This window comes from Sebastes fasciatus, chromosome 20, assembly GCF_043250625.1.
Source record: "Sebastes fasciatus isolate fSebFas1 chromosome 20, fSebFas1.pri, whole genome shotgun sequence".
Lineage (NCBI taxonomy): Eukaryota > Metazoa > Chordata > Actinopteri > Perciformes > Sebastidae > Sebastes > Sebastes fasciatus.
The window spans coordinates 7,823,242-7,847,829 of NC_133814.1; the positions used below are offsets into that span (position 1 = coordinate 7,823,242).

A 24,588-nucleotide genomic window follows, 5' to 3' on the forward strand; every position below is an offset into this window, starting at 1 on the left:
AACCAAAACCACATTCTGCATGTGTCAATACAACTCAAAGTAAATTACTTTTTTTTTGTCATTTGGGTGAAGCGGCCCCTTTAACTGAACAGCACGCATTTGTAAATTATCATGAAAACGCTTCTCAATTCTAATTATTTTGAATTATGTAAGAGCTTTAATTTGCTTGAAATGAGCCCAATTATTGGATTTGTAACAATGACTAACAGAATTACAAGTGTCACTCATCCTGATTATTTCCACACAGACAGTATACTGTAGGAGTCGGCAGTGAAACATTTCAGTCCTAAATGAACCGCAACAAAGTCTCGTTGGATAATACGGATCCCTCGGACAAATCGTATAGAATGGAGGGCTGTGGCTATAATGACTGACTGTGTGTCTGTGTGTGTGTGTGTGTGTGTGTGTGTGTGTGTGTGTGTGTGTGTGTGTGTGTGTGTGTGTGTGTTTGAAAGCCTGAGCAAATTCACCGTTACATCATTAGCTCCATAAAAGCATCCTTGTGTCAGTCTCTCTGAGCACTCTCATCGCTCTCGTCCCTGTAGATGCCCTGTCTGTAGCTTCTCCCACTCTCCTGCCATCCAGCTCTTCCTCACTCCATCCTCCCCCTCGCCCCCCTTCATCATCCTCCACAGTACCACAACTCTTGCATAAGCCCCGGGTGGGACATAACGTCGGAGGAAACCCCACTGCTTCCAACTCAGCGGTGATGCCCCATTACATCTCCTATAGCAGCATGATTATGACCACACAGAAGGACAAATGTACCCAAACCCGATATTCTGTTGGCAATACGGGGGGGCATCAGACTACTCATGTGGGAAGAGGGAGCTGGCAGTGCAACCAGTTCTCACTCCCAACTCGTCAAGTACCGACGCTTGGTCAGTGGCCCCTCGGCGCCTGATTCCGAGGCACCCTTTAGCGTCTGTATGAGACGCACCGGACTTTCTACTAACTCCAATTTAAACCCATCCTCGTCATGTCAACATACCTTACTTTTCAGCGACGTACACGAAACCTGCCTTGGCGGAGGTCGGCGGTCTCCGACTGCACTTCGCGTTATATTTATTCTGTAGAAGAGTTTTAATGGCCTGCTTATGCCCCATGGCTGATGTCATTAACATGCAGACTGACCTGTACCAATTAGTGATAATCTGTAATCAAACTAATCATTCTTTTAAACAATTCCTATGCTCAAAAACACTTTTTTATCAGTATTGGTAGTATCGTGACAATAAATAACTCTGGAGCATGTCTGTACAATGGCAGCTTATTAGCTGACTTGAATGCAGGCTCTGCTTTTCCTTTTTCTATTTTTGGTCCTTTGACGTTATAATAGGTTCAAATAGACTTTTACAACACAGCAGGCCCTCAAGTTGTTGGTTGCACCGCAATGTTAATTAAAGTTCAGTTGAATTACAAAAATCACACACCAGACATGAACTAATGAGCACATAAATAAATAAATCACACATGCCCCGCGCGCCTCCATTAATAACAGTGAAATGAGAGACTGCAATAAATGGCTCAGCCGGACGTGTTTGCATTTTAGAGAGAAGCACGACAGTGAGTGAAACTGATGACCCAGGAAACACGTTGAGTGACAGACCCTCATTTGCATAATGAGGCAGAAATGCATAAAGAAATGTGTAAAGAAAATAATACAGAAATAAATAAGTTTGGAGAAATAAATGAGGGATGAAATGCAAAGGAAAAATTGTGCATAAATTAAAAATGAATGAATAAATAAAAAATGAATGCTTATTTATTGTATAAGCATTATAATATATAGTATATATATATACACACTATATATATATATATATATATATATATATATATATATATATATATATATACATACTGTATATAGTATATAATGCATATATTAAATCAAATAAATAACTCATGTTAAAAATTAATACAAATAAATACATAAATGAATACATGCATTTATAAATAAATATAAAATAAATAAAAAATAAATGCAAAAATAAATAAATACATTTATAAATAAATAAAAATAAATACATAAATAAATAAAAGAGAAAATTAAACAGAAGCGTAAAAAAAAATAAGGGAATTAATACAAAGATGAATAAGTAAAATTAAAAACAGAAATATTGATTTATGTCAAATTCTATCAATTAATTAATGGCTACATTTATTTTCAATATTATTTTTGTTACATTTAATGACTTTTTATTTATCGAGTCATTTATTTATTGATTGTTTATTTTTGATTTCGGCAGGTTTCGTCCTCCATATAAGGGAATTAATACAAAGATAAATAAATAAATTAAAAACAGAAATATCAATTTATGTTAAATTTAATCAATTAATTAATGGCTACATTTATTTTTAAATATCTTTTTTGCTACATTTAATGACTTTTATTTATGTATTTTTTTAAAAATTTTGGCAGGCTCTGTCTTCCATATCGGAAAAGGAGGTGAGAGCAAAGGGAAAACTTGGCGCAGCACTTAGAGTTCTATCTGACCTTTACCAAATTCAAAGCTAATTGAGAGAGCTCGGAAAAGGATGAGCAATATTCCAAAAGGTCAGGCCCCGGTGACACGGGCCTGAGAATGTGATTACATTTGCTTTGTTAACCTTGGGGCTGCAAAAATGTCTCAAGATGCAGTTTTTGACCTCCGCCGAGGAACGTTTCTGGGAAGAGAAACGGGTCATTAACAGGTGAAAAGGATGTGGAGAGGGCTCCGATATAGAACTGTCATATTATTGCTTTTCCCGAGTCAGGGAGAAGAAGTATTATTTCCATTTCAGTTTCTACAATATCATTTGGGCTGCCAATCAAATACATACAACTTTTGTTAAGAACCCCCTTTAACTGTCAGATGATATTAAGTCAGCACGGATCATTTCGATAAGAAATATTTCAAACGGTGCAGATGAGGGAAAAGTTAGATGATACTCATCGTAGTGGATTGCTGCTCTAAGGGAGTATATTATTACTCTGAAATGAGCGAGTGTTGTAATACTTTTTTCATATGGCTGAAACTCCTGTGCACAAGCTGTTCAATTTTTAATGAAATCTTTTATCGCCAGTCACTGTCCCAAGTAGAGTACAATGAGAATTATGTTCCATCAACATTATTTCTCTGCGCGTCATTAAATCGGGCTTCATTTGCAGTGAAAAAAACCTTCCTTTCTCTTTTATGTCCCCGGCTATGAAACCCTGCCGGCTGCGGAACAAGGTAACTAGTGTTGGGAATACTCTGGGCGGCCACGGGAGGATCGTGAATAGTGTTTAACTGCTCCAGCTGTTGTACGGCAGTTAGTAAAGCAAGTGCGCCGTGGAGGACTGCGAGAAGAGATAGCGGAGATGTAAACGGAGCAGCAAAACCGCCGGGCGCTCGGTGCCAGAGGGAAGGACAAACAGGCACTTATTTATGAATGCCTGGACATACTGGGGATGCCTCGTGTGCTTTTGGGAAACAGATGCCTTTATTCGCTGTGTGTACACACACCACAATACCACAATACCCTGAGGCCCTTTTCCCCAACTCAGCCTTCACCACAATATGACAACTTTAACCTTCAGCCATAATTTAACATTTTAACATTCACTTAGAAATAAAAAATATTTCACCACTCTGATTCATAAAAGTTGGGCTATATGTTTCTTCTGGTTCCACAAAGACTGTGTTCAAGTCAACGGGGAAACACTAGTTTTTGTTAGAATTATCTATAACAGCTGGGGATGTCGATAACACGATAATAACGCATTAACGCAAATTTGTTTTAACGCCACTAATTTCTTTAACGCAACTTGTGATTTTTAAGGTTGAAGCGGGCTCAGTTTTAAAGCTATAGAGTGAAGATACTGGTATCCATGAAACTACAAAAAACTAAGAAATCCATTGGTACCAACCAATGTCATACTAGTTTGTTGGGTTGCAGTTTGCCATGTTATGATTTGAGCATATTTTTTTATGCTAAATGCAGTACCTCAGGGTTTTTGGACAATATTTGTTATTGTTTTGTGTTGTTAATTGATTTCTAATTAATAAATATATACATACATTTGCATAAAGCAAGCATATTTGTCCACTCCCATGTTGATAAGAGTATTAAATACTTGACAAATATCCCTTTAAGGTACATTTTGAACAAATACAAAATTTGTGTTTAAAGCTGAAATAAGCGAGATTGGAGCAAATATGAACGTAAATTTGAACTTTTGTGGCAGATTTCGGACAGGTCGTATGCATTAGTGTCACAGGAAATCAGTATTTTATGCTAACTTAGGGCCATTGTAGGTAAAATGGGGATGGGGCTAATACTCTGAGAAAAATTTCAGAATTTCCAAGATTAAAGTTGTAAATATAGGATTCAGATATGCTCTGAGATTAAAGTGGTAAATTTACGAGAAAAAACTCACAAATTTACGAGAAAATACGTGAATATTCTTTGAGATCATAAATTTGTATGTAGATTAATATTTTTAACAAAATAATAAATCCACAGAGCCTTTAGAAAGGTGCCGAATAAAAGTATGGCTTTTCCTGGAAAAAAAAATATTATGATTATGAATTCATCATTTAAAACATTTTGGTGGGTCCAAAATTAATGTTTTGTTTATCTCTGTGGAAGATACCTGATGTTTGGTTCCCACTTCTAACAAGGTTTGTGTGCCAATAATAAAATGACGTTGGTATCGCGTCTGGGTCGTCAGTTAGTGTGGAAAGAAATGGATAAATTGCTGAGAATGACGGTAAGTGTCTGGCAATGACTTGTTGTCAAGTAAATGCAATGGTACGGGGGAGGGAGAATGCAAACACGTGTGACACCTTTGAAGTCAAGCATTTACTCGGAAAAAAATTGGACAAATAAACATATATTTTTGGTCAAGGACCCACATCACGTCACTTTGCAAGGTTGGATCAACCCCATCACACTGTGGTGGTCAAGCCAGCCGCCACTCGCATCTCCGTGGTCAAATCAGCCCACGCTAAAGTTGTAGTGCACCCATGTATACTGACGATATACCGACATTTATGGTAAATGCATTCAAACGGCCCACATCGAGATGATGGAGTGAGCAACGGACTTGGTAGTTAACCGAAGGATACCCGTGTGTAATCGGGTTTTCAAAATAAGGTGTTTACGAAGAGTATATACAATAATATATGTAATGTAATAATAAATACATACAGAAAGATTAATTGGACAATTCTCAAGAAGTATAAAACATGTTATCTGTGCCCCTTATAAAAAGAAAATACCACTAAATTGCGAGGAAAGTGTCTTCATTCTTTGATGTTTGGGTTGCTGGGGAAAAAAATCCCAAAATGAAGGATTCATTTGATACCGATACTACTCCTTTCATCTTTCATCTCTGTAGTGAATTGGCAAGTGGGAAAATAGGTCAGTGTGTGCCACTATGGTGAACGCAGATACTAAAAAGAGTTCAATGAAAGCAATGACTTGCTTTATGTAATTTGGCAAATTGTGCATTTGGGTGAAAATGGGGTTAAAGTTCCAATTTAACAGTGTTATATTAGTTGAGAATACTAGGATCTACAAAACTCAACCCTAACCTTTAACCTCTCATCAGAAGAGAAAGTTCCTCACCTTTAACCTTTAAAGTTAACCTTGATCTATTGGTAATTGTTCTATCCATACGCACACATTTGGTCCCCGTAAGCTTAGACATTACCTTGCGTCCACACACTCATGCACACAGCCGCGGGCTTTTATCAAAAAAGCACCTCAGCTCAGCAGAAAAACACAATCTCGGGAAAATAATTGGCCTGACACGCAGATACACAACAAGATGGAAAAGGTGGAAAGGAACAGTGAGCCGCCGTCAATCAATCAGCGGGAAAAGCGTCATCTGTGCAAAGGGAAGGGCGAGGAGGTCTTGTCAGAATGAGAAAATAAAACTGTTGCCAATGGCAAGGTGGTCCGATGTTATCTTAGATATGTAATATGCTCAGACTTCAGGATCAAGCGCCGCCGTTGTGGTTAAAGTGTATGCAGGGAAATCAGTATTCTGTGGGGGAAAGGTACCATGCATCAAAGTGTCGCATGCTGTTTTTGAGGCTTACCTGGAACAAAGCTCCCCTGCACCACCTCCTTGTACGCCCACCATCCTTCGTGAATTTTTGGCTGATTCGGTTGTGCTGTGAGGCGGAAAGAAGAAAACACAGGGACATGGACATCAATCACTGAGATCTGAAATTCGGACAAGAAAGAAAAAAAACAAAACACAGTCCTGCCGTGTTGAGACGGTTTTTACCGCCTTCGTCATTTCCAGACGCCTCGCTAACCTTCTCAGCCAGGGCCGGCTTAAGGCATAGGCCATATAAACCCTTTTTCTGTTTGTAAAAATGATGACATATTTTGTGGGCGGAGAGTTAAGTGGAGGCAGAATTATTCTCTGAACATGTTAGTTAATGCTGGCTAGCAAGTTTTGGAGCATTTTCTTTTTAAATGCTAATGGGCGTCCTTCCTCATTTTCTGCATTGAGGTAACAAAATGAGCAAATAAAGAAAGAAAGAAACACACTTTTCATCGCTGTAACTCTTTCTCACACTTTTTCATCTGCCCGAACGCACTTGAACGCCAAACGCACCGTGCCGTGTGCATTACAACGGCCCGAGTACGGGTCAGGATGTAAGATCGCTAGACGGACAGATGTCAAGAGGCGCCGATATCTAGTATATTCATTAGGGCTGTCAATCGATTCAAATAGTTAATCGAGATTAATCGCAAATGAATGGAACATTTTGTATCTCTTCAAAATGTGCCTTAAAGGGAGATTTGTCAAGTATTTAATACACTTATCAACATGGGAGTGGGGAAATATGATTGCTTTATGCAAATGTATGTATATATTTATTATTGGAAATTAATTAACAACACAAAACAATGACAGATATTGTCCAGAAACCCTCACAGGTACTGCAATTAGCATAAAAAATATGCTCAAATCATAACATGGCAAACTGCAGCCCAACAGGCAATAACAGCTGTCAGTGTGTCAGTGTGCTGACTTGACTATGACTTGCCCCAAACTGCATGTGATTATCATAAAGTGGGCATGTCTTTAAAGGGGAGACTCGTGGGTACCCATAGAACCCATTTTTATTCACATATCTTGAGGTCAGAGAACAAGGGACCCCTTTGAAAATGGCAATGCCAATTTTACCTCTCCAAATTTTAACGTAAATTTGGAGCATTATTTAACCTCCTTCCTGACAAGCTAGTATGACATGGTTTGTATCAATGGATTCCTTACAGTTTGTAGTTTCATATGATGCCATATGTATCTTCACTCTAGCTTTAAAACTGATCCCACTACAACCTAATAATCGCAAGTTGCGTTAATGCGTTAAAGAAATTAGTGCCATTAAAACCAATTGTTCGAGAACGCGTTATTATCGTGTTGACTTTGACAGCCCTAATTTTTACTTTTATTTATTTAATGTTTTTTAAAGATTGTTTTTTGGGGGATTTTTAATGCATTTATTGCTAGAGAGAGAGTGTTAGTAATGAAAGGGGGAGAGAGAGGGGATGACAAGCAGAAAAATGGCCGCAGGTCGGATTCAAACCCGGGCCGCTGCGGTAAGGAATCAGCCTTGGTAGATGGGGCGCCTGCTCTACCAGGTGAGCTACAGCGGCACCACTTAATTTTCACTTTTTGTTACTTCATAATGAAAAGGTCCAAACCTTCAGGTGCGCAAGGAAGAAAATGGAGAAAAGGTGGGAAATCTGAATTTTGCCTCGGGCACCAGAAGGGTTATAACCGGCCCCTGTTCTCAGCAAGAGGCCTCGGCAAATAAGAGTCACCGGAGACGGCCTCGGAGCAAACAGGCCCTCCAATTGGAACTCAACCTCTCGTTTCAGTCCAACTGCACGCACACACAAACTCGCCCGTGATGCGATGACTCCCTAGGCATTAGTATAAATGCATTCTGTCATGTTGTGTGAGCTGTGGAAGGAAGCCCCAGATCGCAGCAGGGTGGTAAAGCATAATTGAGGTGACTAAGTAAAGGTCTCAGTTCAGAGAAAGAGTTGCGACCGGGAATTACCCACCGAGCCTTCGGGATATTGCTTTTTTACAACTTTTTTTCCCCTTTCCTGTTCATTCACCGAACGCGCAAAGCGGGACTTAATCGAGGGTCTAGAGGTTGCCCTGCTTGCTTGTCTTTAATGGAAGTTGAGGTGGCCGAACAACCCTCCTCCTCCTTTCTCCTATCCTCTACAAACAGCCTTGCTGCAGTAACGCTGGAGAGCAGGTTCAATTTCAGAGGGGGTGGGCCGGCTGGACATGGTCCAGAAAAGGCTATTTTCTCGGAGGGAAAGCTCTGGAAACAGCAGTTGGCCTCCCGAGAAATAAAAAATTGGATCCTGTTTCTCAAAATGATGAATTGTTTCTCCCTTTTTGATGGTGAATGAACTTGAAGTAAACACCACCTTTGATTGGAGTGCACCTAAATCAGAGTATTGGCCAGCCAAGCAGCAGCAGCAGCAGCAGCAGCAGCCGTGAGTGGGACTTTCCAAACCATTAGAGAGAGGGAGGCTGGCCCCCTGCCCAGCACTGAACCCTGACACAACTTCCACTTCAACACAGGATCATTTATAAAGTTTTCACTAAAAGTGGAAGGCATCACTCTCTGCCACTACAGCTCCTTTTCTAACACCTTTTTTTTCCAATCTTTCTGATGAAAGACCAGAATATGATGGATTACATGTTAAAGTTGCTACGAGTAGCTCTTTACACACCATGGCACCGATTGTACATATCATCCGTCAATTTAAATCCTCCTCATCGTACGTATAGATGTCTACCAGGGCTGTCAAAGTTAACGCGATAATAACGTGTTAACGCAAATGAATTTTAACGGCACTAATTTCTTTAACGCATTAACGCAACTTGCGATTTTTCGGTAGTAGCGGGCTCAAGGAACCCATTGGTACCAACCATGACATACCGGCTTATCATGAAGGAGGTTAAATAATGCTACAAACAGTCCATGGTCATATTTTCAAAGGGGTCCCTTGACCTCTGACCTCCAGATATGTGAATGAAAATGGGTTCTATGGGTACCCACAAGTCTCCCCTTTACAGACATGCCCACTTTATGATAATCACATGCAGTTTGGGGCAAGTCATAGTCAAGTCAGCACACTGATACACTGACAGCTGTTGTTGCCTGTTGGGCTGCAGTTTGCCATGTTATGATTTGAGCATATTTTTATGCTAAATGCAGTACCTGTGAGGGTTTCTGGACAATATTTGTCATTGTTCTGTGTTGTTAATTGATTTCCAACAAGCCAAAAGTGAGCATGGCTCACATACCCCCGCTCACTTTGCCCTTTTGGCAAAATTTTAAACATTTTGGGCACCCTTGACTACTAACGCCCAAAAGGCACAACTAGACCACAATGTCAACCATCATACCAAATTTGAAGTTCCTAAGTTAAATAGTTTCCGAGTTCTGCTTCCAAAACGAAAGTGTGAATGTGTATATGTATGTATGATAATAAATATGTATACATTTGCATAAAGCAGCACATTTGCCCACTCCCATGTTGATAAGAGTATTAATTACTTGACAGATCTCCCTTTTAGTGTACATTTTGAACAGATTAAAAATATGAAATTAATTTGCAATTAATCGCGATTAACTATTTTAATCGACTGACAGCCCAGTTACTACAAAAGACTGCCTAAGATGATTGGCGCCTCCATCTCTACTTGGTAGGATTATTAGTCAGGTTGTTTCTCAAAACGAAAAACACTTCTCCCATAAATTCCATTTGCTTTCTACTTAATTTATCGTCCTGTTTTAAAGCCGTGCTGTCGGAAGTTCTTCAGTGAGTGAAGAACACATAAAGCTGCAATTTGTCACAACTGTAACTCCAAAATAAGCCGTGAAGGAACAACCTTAAAACAACTTTGGAAAAACTAACTTAATCAGACACTTATTATATTGTAATTCATTCCCATGATGCTGCTCAGAGTCATCACAGTGACTGGCTTGTCTGCCGACAGCACGGAGCCACACGGCTACGTTAACGGAGGTTCCATTGAGTTACATTATGATGTTTGCCTCCTTCACAACAATCTACCATCACATGGTTTGGTACCAATGAATTCCTTAGGTTTTCTAGTTTCATATGATACCAATATTTTCTCGAGCTTTAAAACTTTTAAACCGCTACAACCCAAAAATCGCAAGTTGCGTTAATGTGTTAAAGAAACTAGTGGCGTTAAAATTAATTTGCGTTATTATCGCGTTAACTTTGACGGTCCTAGTTTCCAGACACCTTTTCTAATGAGATACTTCAAAACGCGCATTAAAATATGTGAATGGAAACACAGCTAAAAGCTAACACTGGCACCCAGGGTCTGAAATTAATTTTTTCCACTTCCTGCCACTGCGGCAGACAAGTATTTTTTTTTTGTCTGCCACTCAGAAATTTGATCTGCCACTTTTGAAATGTCTGCGCTAAATAAAGGTATAACATTTTAGATCTGATGTCATTCAATGTTCGATATATTTTACATAAAAAAACATTATACACACGGTAAATTACAGTGTTCGAATTACACCTGAGAGGGAGGGTAGTGTACACAGTACTGTACTCTATTATTATGATTATTTCAATATTTGCTTTGATTAAAACAATCTTGGCAAGCTGCATAGAGCTAGTGTTAGGAAGTTAAACAGGTCATAATTCTCATAATTCTATTTTATATTGCTGTGAAAACATCTCCTTTGAACAACTGGATTTATTAAAGTTTTTTACCAAAAACGTAATTTTAAGAGATCACATCATGATAACGTTGTAATTTACCGTCACCCAATAGTCTTTTTTCCTGAGCAGTCTTTGAACGCCTCATAATAATAACTCAATGGCACCTCAGTTAACGTTAGTAGCTCCGCTATTTATCCAAGTCGGACTGTGCTGCTCACCGGCTGCTAACAGGTAACGTCACAAACTCTCCTCCTGTTGATTTAAAAATGGGTTCATTTGCCATCAAATGAGAAGCAATGCCAGAAGAGCCTTTTTCTTTGCATCAATTTTAGTCATGTTAAAAAATATGCCACAACCAATGTTTGCCATTGTACTGCTCAGTAGTCTCTACGTCACCAAGCTTCAAGCACCATGTACTGTATTTCATATAGGAACACGTACTGTAAATGCATTTTGCTGTGAGCCTTTTTTTTCTGTGACTTCACACTTAAAGGTTGCTAGTGGCTGTCATTGTTCTTTTATATGGTAATTTATTGAACACTGTATAGCAGCGACCTAAGACCAAAGAGTTGTTTACCGTACCTGTACAGTTACATTTACATATAGCTAACCTTATTGCTGAATAGGAAACTGTGAAGATGGTGTGTCACTTTGCCAAACGCAGAGCGTTTTCATCACGTTTTATTAGATAAAAGCTGAGAAGTGAGACACATAATGAGCTGTCGCAGAGAACAATTGAATACAGTGTTATTTGGGTGTTTGTGTGTGTAGGGGTGGTAGTGTGTGTAAGAGAGAGCTCTCGGGATTCTAGCTACTGTAAGAAATAATATAAAGGAGATTTTGAGGCCTGTGGACATGATCCTCTTACAAGCTACTGACAACTATACAGATCCTGTTCTCTCTCTCTCTCTTACTCACACTCGGCATTGTAATAGAGCCTATAATAACACAGCTGCTGTCCCTGACGAAAAAAAAGAACACAACACCCTTTTTGGATTGATATGCCCCCTCTCCCTGTTATTTCAGTCTAAGTAGAGTGAATGTGAAACAATTTTATCACTATTAGTTTTAGACAAATTGCTGCTGAGATACCACAATGATGAATTCTGTGAGGTAAATTGAACCTTTCATGATCCCTGTGGGAAAAGTGAGCCGTTGCGGCGGCTAAGCAGCAGTGCTAATTACAAAAAAATATATTATGAGGAATATGACATTGAAAAATGTGAAAATGTATCATGGAATTGCCCATTCATGCTTGTAGGAAAAAAAAGAATGCATTTTCATGAAAAAAAAAAGTCATTCTTTCTAAAGATGTATACCTAAATCTATGGAGTCTGCAGTGTGCCAGTAATGAGAGTTCTTCAATGTGCAATAAATAATTGAATTCAATGAATAATATAATCCTCTTTTAAAAAGGCTATTAAGAATGTATTAATAACATTAGATTAATTTCAAACATTTAAAAAATACATTTCATTTAATTAATCTGACCGATTACTTTATCATAATCAGTTGATAATTCCCTCTGCCTTTAAATTATGAACAAATAATTAAACATCAATATGGAATCACAACATACATTTTTGAAAGGCTCATAAATGTTACTTCCTGTCACTTATCTATATGTACCTACCTATGTAGATATGAAGGGCTCATTTTAAGCTAAGAAAAACAACGATTCTTAGGTTCAGGTGATTTATACACTAATGAAAACGTAGTTATGAATAATATATTCCATTTCTAAAAAACAGATAAAGATAGATCCCCAATTTTACACACTGGCCCTTTAAACATGGGTAGGCAGTGTGCAAGCTAAAGTTTAAAGGTACAGTATGTAGGATTTGGCAGTTTCTAGTGGTGTGGTTGCAGATTGCAACCAACTGACTACCCTTCCCCTCACTCCTTACTTTCCAAGACTGTGGTAACGTGAGCCGCTGAGTGCAAAACTGTGGTAACGCCGTTCACCTCGCTCAGAGGCCAGGCTTACCATAATAACACTACTTTAGGAGCAACGGTTGTCAAATGGCGGCTGGTGGTACCGTAGTTTCACAAGCGTGTCGGAGAACTACGGTGGCCTTCAAGTAATGTAAAAACGTGAAAGGCGCTCTCTCGAGCCAGTGTTTGGTTTGTCCATTCCGGGCTACACACAGACACAAAACCGGCAGTATAGCGGTACATGATTTTAACACATTCCGTGTTCTCCTATCCTTGTCTCACACCACAGGCCTGATAATTATGTTAATATAATGCATAAAGTTGGCAGATTGCGGGTCGGGTCCGGTTGGTTGATTAACGGATATTTTTGCGGGTCGGGCGGTGCAAATTGGCTCTCATAACAGGTCGGGTGTGCGCAGGTTATAAAAAACACTGACCCGCGCATCACTACTATGTAGATATAAAGCTAATGAAAACATATTTCTGAGTTTCAGGTGATTACACACTAATGAAAACATAGTTATGAATATTATAATCCATTTCTGCTAATAGTTCCCCCGAAATGCTAAACACTGGCCCTTTAAATAAAGTAAATAATCCCCCCAGGGCAGCAACAGGAGCGCTGATTGGCTATTTTTTATTAGCAGGAGTCATGTGCGGGATCTGAGCAAAGAGTTGAGTTCATGAATCTATCACTTAAATGCAAATTTAGTTATTCAATTCATATGTATATATTTGTATGTGTTCAATTCCATATCAATTTAATTCAACATTAAAAAGTCTGTAGTTATTGTGTTGGCACACTCCAGACTCCATATGATCATCAGTGGTAGCCAATAGATGAGACATAATCACTTCCTGTGGCTCATCAGAAGACGACAGCGAGAGAAAGAAGCACAAAGCAGCATAACAAGCACCGTCCCATTTCTCACAATGTCTGGCTGTGGCCCCAAAACACACTTCCTGACATCAGCAGAAAGGAAATGCCTCCAATCTATAAAGGGAAATGCAGACGAGACTCTACAGGAGAGGGGAATACGGGAGGAGTTGATGGATCGCCATTTTCCGTTTTATTGAGTCCCAGAGCTGTTTAGATAGACAGTATAGGCACAGGACAATAAAGGTATGACGTTTAAACTATAAATTAAGTAGTGTGTGAGGTAGAAGATGAGAGGATGCTGCACACTGATAAGGGATTAGAAGTACTTTCACATGCTTTGTGACTTATATGTTACATAACTTCCATACTTAAGTAACGCCACTTCTGTAGTTATTTTAACCCAAACGTTGACTTATATGTTACATAACTTCCGTACTTAAGTAACGCCACTTCTGTAGTTATTTTAACCCAAATGTTGACTTATTTGTAACGTAACTTCCGTACTTAAGTTATGCCACTTCTGTAGTTATTTTAACCCAAACGTTGACTTATTTGTTACTAAACTTCCGTACTTAAGTAACTTCACTTCCGTAGTTAGCTTACCCCAAACGTTGACTTATTTGTCATGTAACGTCCGTACTTTAGTAACACCATTTCCGTAGTTATTTTAACCCAAATATTGATCTATTTGTTACGTAACTTCCGTACTTAAGTGACGCCACATCCATAGTAATTTAAACGCAAAAGTTTACTTATTTGTTACGTACCTCCTGTACTTAAGTCACGCCACTTCCGTAGCCATTTTAACCCAAACCACGATCTTTTGCTAAACCTAACCAAGTACTTTTGTTGCCCAAACACCGCAAGGTTTTTGTGCAGGGACACTGATTGCTTGTGTTGCTGGACATTCGTAGGAAGACACATGAAAAATAATAAAGCAATACCACACAAACTGTGCTCTCCTGGTTCACACTGTCTATAATGGTAGTAATGGCTCCAGGTCATTGGTTATGATCATCAGCCCTCAGCTCTCCACAGGTACGTTCATTTAATGCCATGAGACATTTGTGTGAGCTCGTCCCTGCAGGCGATGTTAAGTGATCTAATCAATTGCTTTAATGTGAGGCCATTGAATTGCCCACAGAACAATGGCAAAGTAAGAGAGTCAATGAGGAGAAATCAATTATCTCCATTCTAAACTTAAACACCCATGTTAAACCCCGGGTTTATTGGTCAGCAGCTACAGTACCGTGAAGGTTTGCTGTTCACCAACTCGGTACATGACTGGACTCTAAATATAGAAACTCAACAGACAGGCCGGGCTCAGCAGATGACAATCTGCTCTTCTTGTCAATTCTTTCCAAACCACACATTTCAAGACTGTGGCTGGACCCAATGTAAATGTGTACTTTGTGTTTCTGTCAGCCTGTCACAATGTCAGCCCTCACTTACACTTGTATGGCTGTCTCTACGGTCAGCAGTTTTTGTCAGCTAATGTCACCCTAATTAAATGGCAAAAAAAAAAGAAAATGAATATAAACTTTGTACGTCAGATAATGTCACTCAATTCAAGAAAAGTCTGGGAATGAGCCGATTTGCACTGGAAACTGGTAAAACGTCCTCATTGACAGAACGTGAAATAAGTGTCGTATTTAGTTGTACAGTCAGGTGGTAGGTGGAAGGTATCAGTATTACTCAGGTACCATACTTAAGCACAGTTTGAAATGTTGATATTTAACATTTCCATTTCCATAAATGACTTTTCTCCACACAACGTTAGATGTAAATATTACACATTCAATTCGAATACATTTATCTCGCAGCTTTAGTTACTAGTTGCAGCCAATATCAAATCTGGCACAGCTTTTATTTCTTCCCTTTCTTCCTTCTTTCCTTCTCTTTCTTTATATTTTGTGTTTCCTTCTGTCCTTCCTCTGTACTTATTACCTGACACGTCTGTCTTAGTTACTGTGAATACATCACCCATATCACCTTTCTTTGCATCATTCCTTAATTTTCTCTAAGGCTGTCAGTTAACATGATAATAACGTGTTAACGCAAATTCGTTTTCACGCCACTAATATCTTTAACGCAATTGATCTTTCGGAGATGCGCGCTCACTCAACACTGCAGGAGAGTTAGTTTAGCTCTGAGAATATCTAGTGAATGTACAGTGGACGTTTGTGCAGAAATAACTGCTGCAGCTCCTCCAGACCAACAGAGGTTTTCCGTGTCTTGTGAAGTGACAGGGCTCCGCAGCGAGAAACGTTATCGTCTCCGACCGGGTGACGGTGTCTTCCTGCGGGCGCAGTCGAGAGGCGATAACGTTTCCCTTCCTGCTTCAGCCCCGGCAGCGACCCGCTTTTGCTGAAGCAGGAAAAGCCAACACTAGGATCAACAGTGATTCATGGAGAGACCTTCGTCTGGTCAGCTAACATTACTGCAAAGCAGCTGAAATAAAGAGTGATATTGTGGTTTTAGCTGACGTGTGTCGCCTCACTGTTTTGAGCGATGCTCGTTCAGGTATATTTAGAGCGAGCAAGCGCAAGCCCGACGCTGACTTTCGTTGACTTAACGGTCACAGGTGTCGCTGTTAACAAGCAATTCTGAAAGTTACAAAAAGTCCCTTTAACCTCCTTCACGACAAGCCAGTATAACATGGTTGATACCAATGGATTCCTCAGGTTTTTTAGTTTTCAGATACAACCTCCTAAAGATCGAATAGCGGCCGGGCCCGACGGCGGGCCATCAGATTTTTAAGAGGATAATTAAAAATCTATACAGTGTTTTGGAGAATCGATACAGTATCGCACAACATAATAATGCGATACTCATGTGTATCGATATTTTCTTGCACCCCCACGAAACACGGGAGTACACATACAAACCCACTTCAAAAAAATCCAAAGTAACCCTTTCAGTTATTTCCAAACTTATCACAGCTAACGTTGACTCAGCTAGTGCTAGCGTTCACATTAGTACGTCACTGTTGCTGACGGTTGAGGGGGCGTTTCCAGTTGAAAAACCCAGAGAACGTAGATGGAGTCTACCTTTAAATGATTATATAGAACCAGCCAAACCAAATTTGAAGTATACGTGTACCACTGAGACAAACCCAGAACCACACGGGACACCCTCCATTCATCTCGCCCCGTTCCAAACGGCTTTGGAAACGAGAAGGCTCCCATAAAGCCGTATGACGGATCTGGTTGGCCACAGCCTCTTACTGACCTGAATCCTATTTAGCACAGCACCGGCCTATTTCATCCTCGTACTCGGGGAGCCTGGCAGCCGGCCCCCGCACAAACTCCCATAAAGCCAAAAGAGAGAGACTCTGTAAATAAACAGTTCATTTTCATATAATATCCAAAACTCCTGCATTAATATTCATTGAGGGGCACAAGCAATCCTGAAGCCCAACCATGCAGAAAGAGAGAGGGAGGGAGGGATGGAGGGAAGGAGGGCGAGTGACAGGGAGCAGGACAGGTACAGGACAGGCTCAGATAGAGAGGGAAAAGAGAAAAGACGACAAAAAAGACAGATTGGGGAAGACACAGAGACAAAACTGAGAGTGGTGATGTGCGTCCATAAATGAAACTTGACCTTGCCAACAGCTGTGCTTACTGACTTATGAGACAATTATCTCTCACCAAGCTCCTATTGGTGCCTCTCTTTAATAGCCACAGCTGTGTGTGTGTGTGTGTGTGTGTGTGTGTGTGTGTGTGTGTGTGTGTGTGTGTGCCAGGGCATATTTGCCTCTGTGTCAAAAAGTGAAAGATCTGGGCCCTGAAGACTGAATCAAACCAAACCAATTGGTTTCCTATATCTAAAATGCAGTGGGCGATATGCTGCCCCGGTGCTACTATGTCTCCATGTGCTGGCTCAGGAGAGACCAGTCTCTCAGTTTAAACCCAAACATTACACCACCAGAGATCATTAACATTAATAGGATCTAAGGCTACTCATTGGCTATCTCCCTAACTAGCTTTCACTATATATAACTCCTCCAGCCACACTAAGCCGACATCAAAGAACTAGCGGCGGCGAAAGGCCGCCAGTTGCGTCGCCTCATGTCGCCTTTGTCTTGGCCAAAAAAGTTGCACTTGAACGCACCGCAAAGACTCCAGCCGACAGCCAACTACCACGTATACGTTCTGCGCCTGCGTGAGAGGAAATAACTCATCATACCAGCAGGCGACAGTAGTCTGTATTCGTCATTCAAAAACAGGAAGGCCAGGGACGCGGATATAAAAGCCGTTGTTATGATACGTACATGAAACAAAGCGTCTTTTGCCGACCATTTTCACACCACACTGAAAAAACTGGTGGTGTTTATGTTTCTATCGGTCAGTCTGTCTGTAGAGAGAGTTTGTCACATGTGCAAACAGCAGTACACAAACCAATGGGTGATGAAATGGCGACTACGTTCTCTCTTTATATACAGTCTATGGGTCCGAAAAAGGGCACTGGAAGTAGTGGGGTAAGAAGTGGGGAAGGGGCCATTGGCCAGTTTGTATTAGTTCAGATTTGAGGCCAAATTATTATAGGTGTGGGAAAAAAATCCGTTCACCTATGTATTGCGATTTATTATTATTTTTACGATTTTGAAATCGATTCTTGTTTATGCCAGAATCAATATATTTGCTTCATTTGAGACTATTCAGAGGTAGCAGGAAGTTACAGCTTTTATCTATGTAGTCTGAGTAATGTGACATCATATCCGTTCTGTATCCTTCAACCGAAACAAACCAGCAGCGGGCCCTAAATATTCTCCGTAAACCCTCACAGGTACTGCATTTAGCATAACAAATATGCTCAAATCATAACATGGCAAACTGCAGCCCAACAGGCAACAACAGCTGTCAGTGTGTCAGTGTGCTGACTTGACTATGACTTGCCCCAAAACTGCATGTGATTATCATAAAGTGGGCATGTCTGTAAAGGGGAGACTCGTGGGTACCCATAGAACCCATTTTCATTCACATATCTTGATGTCAGAGGTCATGACCGTGCCAGTTTTTCCTCGCCAAAATTTTGTGCACGTTTGGAGCGTTATTTAACCTCCTTCCGGGCAAGCCAGTTTTCTAGTTCTAGTTTCATATGATGCCAGTATCTTCACTCTAGCTTTAAAACTGAGCCCGCTACAACCTAAAAATCACAAGTTGCGTTAATGCATGACAGAAATTAGTGGCGTTAAAACAAATTTGCGTTAACGCCTTATTATCATGTTAACTTAGCCCTAGTATAATGTGCTCACAGGAACTGTGGCTACCTATTAACATCTCAAGAAACCTGCAGTTCATATTGTACCATCTGTGTGCTGGCTGGGAGCGACACGGAAGACGTCAGTACATCTTTTTTTTCCACCTGAAGTTGGGTCTGAACTGCCAATTTCACTTCTCCCGACGTGCGTTGTGGAGACAATTGTGAAACTTATTTTGAAGATGAGAGTGGTGTGTTTGAGGTTGGGTTTTGCTTTGACTGACAGGTCTCTGAGAGAGAGAGGGCTCCCGTGTCTCTCTTTGCCCGAGTCTGCCGGTTCCAAAACAAACAGACAAGATGGCAGTGGCGGTAAAACCTCAACCCACTATATCTTTGTTTTCTAACACATCCCCAGACCTCACTGACGATATATTTTCGGGGCAAACGGAGGAAGGCAGACATAAACAGAGACTGAAAATCACTATCTGGATGTTAAAAAGGATGCATATTGCAGCTTTACTATCACAATAACTGTATTGAATTGGTCTTCTCAGCCACTAACGGTGTCAGTGAAAACACATGATCCGATATCAGATAAGACGAACTCTCTCACCACTAATGGCCACAGTTGGATCAACAGCGCGGTTTTCTTTTACACATCCTATCAGGATGGTGTCAGAGGTGGATCCAGGAGTGGTTAGGGGTCGCTGATCACACTGAATCTTTCTCCGACTCTGACAAGAACACAGTCTCCATTTGCCCCAGGGAAGTAGGTTTGCATATGGACAGTAGGGACATGTCCCTACCAATATTTTAGGTTGACAGAATTGTCCCTACCAATATTTGAGCGAACCCTTTCGCGTTGTCTTTGGCGTGAAGTCATATTAGATCATTTCCGATGTGCCCTCCCAGAGGAAGAGTCTCCAAAACGACCTAGAATGCTGCCATCTGATTGGCTGAAAGGGAGGCTGAAGGCTCAATTTACTGCCAGACACCTGGGGAGGCAAGAGCGGATCAGTGTTCTTCAGCTATTTTGTAAAAAGTTTGGACTTTCCTTCGACCGGCAGCTCTGTGTCGTTGTCTCTGCATCCCCCTCACTTAGAGACAGATTTGATTTGTTCGAAACTGTCTCTCTACTCCAAGATGCTTCCCACTGAAAAGCTGAGGGAAGTGCATCTGAGCTGCACTTTATTGGAGGTGTTAAATTTACTAAGACTGTCAATCGATAAAAATAGTTAATCTTGATTGTCCATAGTTAATCTGGATTAATCAAAAATGATTCGCACATTTTTTAATCCATTCAAAATGCACCTTAAAAGGGAGATTTGTCAAGTATTTCATAGTATTATCAACATGCTTGCTTATGCAAATGTATGTATGTGTATATATATATATATATATATATATATATGTTTGGTGAAACCAATCAACAACACAAAACAATGACAAATATTGTCCAGAAACCCTCAAAGGTACTGCATTTATCATAAAACATATGCTCAAATCATAACATGGCAAACTCGAGCCCAACAGGCAAAAACAGATAAGCAAGCAAAGAGACAAAACTCTGGTCCTTTTTTGCCATTTTGGATTAAAAACACCAATGAATCTGTTGCCATGGATGAATAAAGAGACTTCCCAGTAGGAACACTTATATAGCCCTCATTTAAATCATTATGTCCTAAAAGTTGTAAAATGAACTAACAGCTGAATCCAGAGTTATTTTCCTCGGCATATTAAACATGCATCAGACCCACGGGACTGCACCGCCCTGCACGCTCATATGATATATAAGATTCTGCCAGCTTCCTGCTATCTGTATGCGGCTGTAATAATGGATGTATTGGCTGTAATTCATCACTTTTATTATCTTCTAATACACCCATGGGCTGTATGCTGTAAGCCTGTACCATGGTGGATGTATTAACGTCTCTGTTCCCAAACAACCGGCTATCGGCCAGTAGCTAGTAGTGCTAGTAGTGTGACATCAACAGAATTTAATGGGGTTGTAGGCTATTTACTAACACGCAAGGCAAAAGCACAGGACATAACCTCTTCTACATCCATGGTCTGTGGTCTATTGGACACATAATTTGGAGATTGCTCTCAAAATCTGTGTGCTGGATTTTTCTAACTTCCATTTATGTCCATCGCTCACTTTATGCTCCTCGGGGAAGCAGCCGGACAATGAAAGTTTTATAAATAAGTAAGAAAGTAAATAGTTACAATAGTAGGCCTATTTATAATATTTTTACTGTTCAACACAGGCCTTTTTGGTCGAGACATTAAAATTACGACAATACAATAGAAATAATTTAGTTTTCCTTTTGTACGTCCAAAATGGCGTAAGCGTAGCTCTGCTTCTGGACGCTGATGTTGCAATGGAATGCACAACTGACTTTAACTTCTTAGCAATATACGTTCTTTGGTGTCAGTGTGCTGACTTGACTATGACTTGCCCCAAACTGCATGTGAGCCTTATTTAGCCTCTTTCGTGACAAGCTAGTATGACATGGTTGGTACCAATGGATTCCTTAGGTTTAGGTATAAAACTGAGGCCGCTACAACCTCCGACAGATCAAATAGCGGCCGGGCCGTTGGATTTTAGAACCCATTTCATTCACATATCTTGAGGTCTATCCTTGATGTGAAGGAGTGCCACATGCACATTTAAAGAGATTACTTCACCAAACAAAAGACACAAAAGAGGAGGAAAGAAAGTTGATCAACAGGAGAATACATATTTGAAAGTAGGGCTGGGACAATACACCTATCTCTTGATTCAATACTATCACTAAACTTAGGTGCCGATTCGATATTTATTACGATTTTTAAATATTGCGATTCGATATTAAGATTTATGTTAACATTTTTAACACTAGACCATGGGAAAAAGTTGAATCATACACTTCTAGGGACTATATTTAAATGAATACAAAAATATTTTTTATTTTACAGCATGAATGTAATCAGAGATGTTCTGAAGTCAGCCATTATTTTTTTCCCACTGCTATTTGAAAGCAATACAAAATGCCTGAGAGCCTTACTGCATTATAGGCCATTATATTTTTATATTTTGAATTGTCACCTGGTGCTTAAATGTTGTGTTTTCCTTTACATGATCATAGACATTTCTACTATAAAAAGGCGGAAATTGGTGCATAAAAATTCCCCAGAGGGCAGGAACTGAAGTGTTTGATGCTCAAAACATTTTTTTTTTCTCCGGTGAGTGCCAAAAAGGAAGAAACGCATTAGTTTGTTGTGGAGCTGGAGAAAGAAGAGTTGAGGCAGAGAAAGGGAAAGCACTCATCAATAATTGAGGGAGTGTAAAGAAGGTGAGTACCTGTGTCCTCTGTGACCTCCGGTCCTGAGCTGAAAGCCATAAAGCCCTGTGTACCTGCGCCGGTGACTAGACACATTACCGCGGTGTGTTACGGCTCCGCTCCACTCCGCTCCGTCCCAGCACATACACAGAGCCCAGAATAGCTCCTAACACTGCAGTGCCCTCACAGTTTACCATACTCAGTCATTCGAGCATTATTTATCACAGAAAACAGGGACACGGAGCAACTTTAAACACCGAAACTCACTTCTTTTTACAAGACAGAGTTTGGCCCGCTTCGAAGACTGACATAAAAAACTAATGACACATGAATACATGACTGAGGGTATATGAAGTTATACTAGGGACGAGTATCGTTAGGATTCTATCGATACTACTAATCTTATCGATACTCTTATTGGTTATTTTTCATAACTAAACAAAGCAAAAGTGAACTTGGCTCACATACCCCCGGCTTGGCTCACCGCTTCTAAAGTAGGGCCAAAGGTTTTGCCCTTTAGGAACTAATGGGATTAGTCTATTGAGCACAATGTAGCTTGTTATTAGCTCACCTTCCTCAAGTCTAGGGTGGCCAAAATGTTTTAAATATTGGGCACCCTGGACTTCTAACCCCCAAAAGGCACAAATAGACCACACTATCAACCATCATACCAAATTTGAAGTTCCAAAGTTGTGCTCTGCGGGGAGAGACAGACCGGGGGGGAAAACAACATGTAGCGTCGACACATTTTCCCATCTAACGCTATGAATTAAGAGTTTTTTTCAACCATATTGTTGAAACAGTGGAAGAGGCCGGTGGAAAGACAAACCAAGATGGTTTTGGTGAGTTTTATTTTGTTTGGAGCCAACTTCCTGTATCTGTAACTCAGACTCAGACTCTCTCAAGGTGGACCAGCTTTTCTCCTTAAAGTGAATAGTTTTTCTCAGCTTTTTAATTCATAATTAACATTTCTTTTAACCGTTTGAACCGATAGCATTAATCAGTTAAAATGCTTAATGTCGGTTAACGGTTAAACGGTTAATTATTAACATCCCTTAGCCAGAGGGTTTTTACCCGCCACTGCCAACAATTTACACGCACTTGGCAGATGGCGGGTGCGAAGAATAGACCAAAACACAGTTTCTCCACTGTGGTGTTGGCAGATTGTGTAAACAGCGGTGTAGATTATTCCGGAAGAACTGGTGACATGGCAAAACAAACAGCTCCTGTCACAGAAAGAGAGAGAGAAGAGGGAGCGAAGCCTGGATCAACAGCAGCTCTTGTGCGTCTCTGCATCACACCCGCCCACTTACTGTAGAACACAATCTCTCTCCATCTCCATCTCCCTCACAACAACACACACACACACACACACACTATCGCTACTCCTGCTGCAGGACACACATCTGCACGGGATTATCAGATTAGCAGCTGGAGATTTTCCCGTGTGTATGATGGAGAGTGAATTGGGGCATTTGGATGGTGATGGTGCTGTTGGAGCAGGCGGGGCTGTTTTTTTTTTATTGGCGCCCCGTGAAAACTCGCCGTCCACCTGCAGCGTGATGCTGCCATATAACCGCCGACACCGGTGGCCGCTTGTCTTCCTTTCCCTCTTCCCGTCCCCGCCTTCTCTGCCAGTCCCCGTCGCCGACTTACTCATTTTGCTCTTTCTGGCTTGACTTCTTATACACACACACACACCACACACCACACACCACACACACTCTGCCATCCCATCTCCCCGTGGTAAATTACAGCTGGCGTGGAGGTCGTCTCACTCCAGCTGGCTGATAGACTTCAGATTCCTGAGCAGCAGATGTGATGAGCTACGGCTGCTTGGGGACGGGCAAGGTGGTCACTCACACACACACAGTTGTACTACTATATACTTGTGAGGACTTCTTATTGACATCATTCAATGTTGAATCCTGATATTAACCCTAAATCATTGTCTCTGGTGTCAAAATCAATCACTTCCAACCTCCTTACTACGACACTTTGCTGCACTATTAAAAAACAACTACGCTACCTCCACCCGGGGCTGCATGATTATGGCCAAAAATACTAATCGCGATAAATCTGATCGATATCGAGATCACCATTATTTATCCCAATTATTCATAGATTTTAAGGACAAAATACTTTTATTGCAATTTTCTTCTGTTATTGTCATCTATAGTGGTTATTTGTATCAAAACACACATTTCAAATGATTAGGAGATGGGGCTGTCAATCAATTAAAATATTTAATCGCGATTAATCGCACATTTTTTTCATCTGTTCGAAATGTACCTTAAAAGGGAGATTTGTCAACTATTTAATACTCTTATCAACATGGGAGTGGGCAAATATGCTGCTTTATGCAAATGTATATATTCATTATTGGAAATCAATTAACAATAAAAAATAATTACAAATATTTTCAAATTAAATTCAAATATATGAATATATACAGTATATATATGTCAAGTTCAGATATATGAGACTGCTGAAAACCGTCCGGCTTTGATCGGC

At 40.3% G+C, this 24,588-nt stretch overlaps 1 protein-coding gene across 4 annotated transcripts in view; it reads right to left on the bottom strand.

The window, feature by feature from the left end:
- ca10a (carbonic anhydrase Xa) overlaps positions 1 to 24,588 on the bottom strand; it is a 381,374-nt gene that overhangs the window by 215,681 nt on the left and 141,105 nt on the right. For all 4 annotated transcript variants that reach the window (XM_074620663.1, XM_074620662.1, XM_074620664.1 and 1 more), the window contains one exon: positions 6,075 to 6,149. In XM_074620663.1, coding sequence (XP_074476764.1) covers positions 6,075 to 6,149 — 75 coding nt within the window. The remainder of the gene's footprint in view (positions 1 to 6,074; positions 6,150 to 24,588) is intronic.